At 38.4% G+C, this 6000-nt stretch overlaps 1 protein-coding gene across 1 annotated transcript in view; it reads right to left on the reverse strand.

Annotated features, from left to right (window-relative positions):
• Nucleotides 1–6000, reverse strand: part of Strump (WASH complex subunit strump) — a gene marked incomplete at its 5' end in the record, with an annotated part of 57226 nt that overhangs the window by 43933 nt on the left and 7293 nt on the right. The window contains 1 exon segment of the mRNA XM_076176201.1: nt 3944–4016. Coding sequence (XP_076032316.1) covers nt 3944–4016 — 73 coding nt within the window.

Below are 6000 nucleotides of genomic sequence, written 5' to 3' on the forward strand. Positions count from 1 at the left end.
CCACCATCACTGTACCTCCTTTTTTCAGACATTCTGCATGACATCCATCCAACCTAGATGCTTTACCTGTTCTCATCATTTTAACAACTGCCTTCACTTCATCTTTCCTTATTTCTCTTCCATTTTCCACACTCATCACTGTCATTTTCTTAGCGTTACCCACTGCAACTACCTTTCCCTCCCTATCCTCCTTCACATTTAGCAATGCCCTAAAAAACTCTGCCCATCTCCCTCTTACTGCCTTCTCTTCCTTTATCATCTCTCCATCTGCACCTTTTACCTTTTCTTCTCTACTTGATTCGCTTCCTCTTCCTCTTTTAATTTCTTTCCAAATCATTTTTTTTGCTTTCAAAATTTTCTGTCATACTTTTACCCTATTTCACATCTGCTCTCCTCTTTAACTCCTTTATCTTATGCTTTACTTCTCTTTTCTTTGTACCTCTCATATGATTCCGTCATCTTATTTTGTAATCAATCTGTGAAAGCTCGCTTCTTCTCTTCTACACCTTTCTTTGCTTCTTTGTCCCACCACTCACTACCCTTCCTTCTATTTCCTCCCGTCCTCCTAGTTCTATACACCATCTTTGCACACCTTGTGACTCCCTCCTTGAATCATTCCCATTCTTCCTCCACTCCTAGTTCTGCTCTATCCTTCACTCCCTTCCACTCCTCTCTCAGCTTCTTCTTGTACTCCTTTTTCTCTCATTTAAGCAGTTAATTGATAGCACCTCCCTACCTTTTGTTCTTTTCCTCTTTCTCCACTCTCAACTTACCTTCCACCAAAAAATGATCTAATATTCTCATGCTCTCTCCCCTTAGAACATATACATCCTTAACTCTTCCTACTATACTCCTGGTTACCACTATATAGTCCATTAATACTCTATCTACCACCCTTTCATCCACCACCCTCTCCCATGTGTACTTATGCTTGACTTTCTTCCTAAACACTGTATTTGCTATCATCAACTCTGTTGACACATTTCCACCATTTGGTCCACTATTATCTGCTGACGCAACTTGAATATTCAAATGAAGGAATGTGTAATATCTTAAACAATTATTTTAGCTCGGTATTCGTAAACGAAACACCACAAAGTGAATCCCAAACTGAAACCTGTGAAAAGTCTGGGGTAAACTTACTCACTACGGTAAATATAACAAAAGAAAAAATTAAAAGGTGTATAGACAAACTCAAAGTTAATAAAACACCAGGGCCTGACGGTTGGCATACAAGAATCTTAAAGGAAATGAAAAATGAGATTGTTGTTCCATTAGAAATTATTTTCAAGAAATCCATCATATCCGGAGATGTCCCAAGAGAATGGAAGCTAGCTAACGTTACTCCCATATTCAAAAAAGGTGACAAAAAGAAACCAAATAACTATAGGCCTATAAGTTTGACTTCAGTCGTAGGAAAAATAATGGAAACTATTATCAGAGATGCTATCGAACATCATTTAGAAAGTAACCGTTTGATAAATGATAGCCAGCATGGTTTCAGACGGAAATGTTCTTGCGTGACTAACTTACTCGAATTCTACAACACAGTTATCTCGAATTATGACAAAAGAAACAATATAGATTTAATATACCTAGACTTTGCAAAAGCTTTTGATACCGTCCCACACGAAAGACTACTTACTAAACTAGCTTTGCATGGAATAAGTGGTAGCCTATTAGGTTGGACTAGTAATTGGTTGAATGGTCGAAAACAGAGAGTTGTTTTAAATGGAAAAACTTCTGGATGGAAAAGTGTTGCAAGTGGAGTTCCTCAGGGTTCCGTTCTTGGGCCACTTCTATTCATAGTATATATAAATGATATAGACCATGGACTAAAATCTACTGTTTCCAAATTTGCTGATGATACAAAACTGTGCGGAGTGGCAAATGATCACTCAAACCAATTAGATATTCAAGAAGATTTAGATCAATTACAGCAATGGTCTGAAAAGTGGCTAATGAAATTTAACACAAGTAAATGCAAGGTAATGCACATAGGTAAAAATAACAGTAAGTACGATTACAAGTTATTTGGAAATTTGTTAACAAAAGTGGATAGTGAAAAAGATCTCGGCGTAATTATCAGTAATGATCTCAAATCATCTGAGCAATGTATTTCCGCCTTAGAGAAAGCAAATAAGGCTTTAGGACTAATTGCGCGATCTTTTAATTCTAAAAGGCCATCTGTCATTAACGAGCTATATAAATCGTTATTTCCTCCATATTTAGAATATGCTGGATCCGTATGGTCACAGACTCGATTGACTGGAAAAAGTACAACGGCGAGCCACAAAACTGATTCCAAATATCAAAAATAAATCATACGAAAATCGACTAAAGCACATGAATCTGTTTTCCCTAAAAAAGCGTAGACTCAGAGGTGACTTGATACAGGTCTTTAAGATTTTAAAGGGAATTGACAACATCAAAAGTGACAAAATTTTCACATTGAATGAGAATCGGACAAGAAACAATGGTCTCAAACTGTCCGGAAATAGATTCAATTTGGAAGTGGGTAGAAACAACTTTGCCAACCGTGTAGTTAATGAATGGAATAAACTTCCTGCACAGGTAGTGCAATGTATTTCAGTTCGAAGCTTTAAGAATCATTTAGATAAATACCTAAGTAAGATGCTGTAATGATTATAATTTATGTTATATTATTTGTTTTTGTTTTGTTATCATTTGTCTGTCTGATTTTCATTTATCATTAGTTATATGTCAATTTATTATTTACTATTTACCTGTTTGTTTATTATTTTAACTATACCTATGCATTCATTTATGTATTTTATTTGTTATTTACATTATTATAGTTTTTATTGATTATTTTATTATTAATATGAATTTTTTTTTTTTTTTTTGCATCCGACCTAGATATGGATCAAAAGGTCTCCTGTCGGCATGCTCCGCCTTTGTAATCCTTTGTACATTTTTTTCCTGGAAACTACATTGAGTAATAACTACACTGTGATGTTTATGTTCAAGATACTATCCAAGAATAGAACTGGCCACAATTTCAACCATCACATCTTGTACTACATTGTCCCATGCTAACACAGTAACCAATCAATTGCTGCCTTGAGTTTCATCTCTAAGTGGATAACCAACCTAACCCAGTGGCTGGCAATGGTCCTTGGAACCCCCCACTGATCTCTGGGAAGGAACTTTGGACTGCTTTCTGTACTGTATCAGTGTAAGGAAGCTCGCTGGCTGAGCGGGTTAGGGCGTCGTTACTTGCATCGAAGGTCGAGGGGATGGCGGTTCGAGTCCTGCCACTGGCACCAAGTTGAACCAAGGGCATGGTTTGTTAAATTCCACGCTACAAAGTCCTCTATAAGGGGCACCATCCTAGCCTTCTGATGGGAGGAGTTTGTGACGTTAAACCAAATCATCATCATCAGTGTAAGGCTGTTTTTATGTCACTGGCTGAAAAGTGTATGGAGAGGAGAGCAGTCACCAGTTGTCTGCTCTCCATGTGTGAATTTGTATAAGAAATACAACTGAAGATGACAGAGAGAGATCTTGAACCCAGTCCAGAGACCAAATGTCAGCACCCCAGGGTTGCACCTCCTGATGGAGTTGATAGGGGGGTTGATGGGTTTTGAAAATGGGCAGATTTACTATCCATCTAGCAAGACCACCACATGCAAGTACCCATCATTGGTCCTTCCACACTAACAATCTCTAGACAACAAAACAATTAATTTTTCCTGAATGACTTATGGTGATGCCCGAAGGCTGTTGCTGGGTACCTACAGGCCACAGGTCTCCTGCAAGAGAGACCAGGAACAGCAGACTGAATGACTGTGTACAGCATGGTAATGTAAATGATAATTTAATCAATCAATTATAACATAAGGAAGAAAAAAAAAAAAAATAGAGAGAACTTGTAATGATGCAAGAATGCTGCAACACAACTGTGTTACACTATTTTTACCTGATGATAGATGTCATCAGAGCGTAGGTGTCCAATGACCATGGACACATAATGTGGTGGTAAAGCAACTCGTCTGAAAAGTACAAGTAAAGATCTTCACAATGTGATCATAAAAAACTAAATCAGTTTCAGGTGTTTGGCAGCTTTTAACCCTACTGTGGAAGCATTGTGTCTTGCTACTCTGCCATCAAACTAAACAGTGTGACAAGGGCAGGGATAACACTTCATCTATGTGGTGGTGGGAGTGGGTGGGTGTCAAATTGGTTTTCATGTGCATAAAATGGGAAAAAACAATTTTGGTGTACGTACAAAAAAAATCTACATATATGCCTTAATGTGCTCAAGTGTCCATCTCTCTCTCTCTCTCTCTCACACATAAAAACTGGGAGGAATTCATGAATACCATGAGAATAAGGAGGAAATGGGAAATATGTGCCAAAGACCAGTGGAAGGCAGAAGCAGAAACAGGACTGGTTTAACACAAAGTATGAGAGTTTTGGGAAAAATGAGGAAGAGAAAAAGTAATAAAACAAAAGAAGTTTGCAATCTACAAATGATTATACAAGAATTTGCAGGGAGGAAGAAAACAATTTTTAAAGAGGTGTAGTACATAAATGCAAAGATAAACCTGCATCTTGTCCACTGCTCTGGGTCAGAAGCACTGTCACAAGACACAGCACATCCACAGCAAGGCCACTTCATTAAATCAACGACTCCCCCTCTCCGTCCCCTCAAGCAGAAAAGGAGAAGACGGGGAGAAATCCCTTCGCACATACTCCCTCACCCCCCATCTATTCCACCTCATACATCACATCATCCATATACAACCATTCTCCATTTACCCCTGTCTTCTGTTCTCTCCTGTCCTTCCTCAACAGACATTCCCCTCTTCCCCAATGCCCTTTTTACCCCATTCATCCATCTCATCCTAGGTTGCCCCCTCATGTTCACTCCTTCCTCACCTCTTTTACTAGTCTTTCTTACACCTTAACCATATGTGGGAGGAACATACAGAGAGCACGATCCCTAGTCCCATTACTCCATCCTACTTAGTCATCTTCTATGACTGATTAAAGATGGGAGGGCTTTAAGAGGTCAAGGAGGTAAATTAAGAAAGACCACATGTCAAAGGGATGTGAAGAAATAGTTTTCTATATAGATGTACAGTACTACCTCTCATTAACGGACGTTAATTAGCCATGTTTGCGGTGTTTTCGCTGTGTTTTTGGTGCTGTTGTTTAGTGCTGTGCAATCACTATGCCACCCAAAAACCACTCCAAATCAACGGATTATTCACATCAACGGACACCGTTACCCCCCTTTTAGTCCGTTAATGAGAGGTAGTACTGTATATGTGGAATAACTTAGAAAGTGATATAGGCCAAGCTCAAACAATACAAGAGTTCAAATCTAAATATGATAAGTGGAAATCAAAGATATAGATTAAGTTGGAACCATGCATGAATTTGAGTCTAGGTATGTTAGAAAATTAGAGAAAAGGAGACAGGACCCAATGAGCATTAATCCTTTCCTGTACACTATAATTAGGAAAATATATGGGAAACACAGAGGTAAAATCCCTTTTCCCCCCCACAATAGGGGATCCACAGGAGATAGTCATAGAAATGGTAAAGGCAAAGTCAAAGGAACATCATAAAGGAGGGACAGCTGTGGTACAAAAATATCACCTTTCCTCTATGAGTAATGACTTTTAACTCTAACAAAAACAAATGATGTATAGCTCTGATCTGTAGGAATGCCCCAAACCAATCTCTAATGTATTGGCTGCATGTCACCATGCAGTCAGTACTTCAAGTACAGTATATATCAAAGGTTTTTTTTCCTTTACAAGGATGCTGATTTAAAGCATACACCCACCCCAAACTCATCCTGTACTTCTTCCACCTTAATACCTCATGGATGAAGGGCCACCTCTGTCCATTACCACATTGCTTGGGTCAAAAGCAATCCAGCATGACACGACACCACCACAGTAAAACCCGACAAAGAAATTATACATTAAACGTAAAATTGAAAATGTTATAACTGCATAATAA

This window comes from Oratosquilla oratoria, chromosome 38 (genome assembly GCF_046742065.1).
Source record: "Oratosquilla oratoria isolate Oo_2021 chromosome 38, ASM4674206v1, whole genome shotgun sequence".
In the NCBI taxonomy this organism is placed as follows: Eukaryota; Metazoa; Arthropoda; class Malacostraca; order Stomatopoda; family Squillidae; genus Oratosquilla; species Oratosquilla oratoria.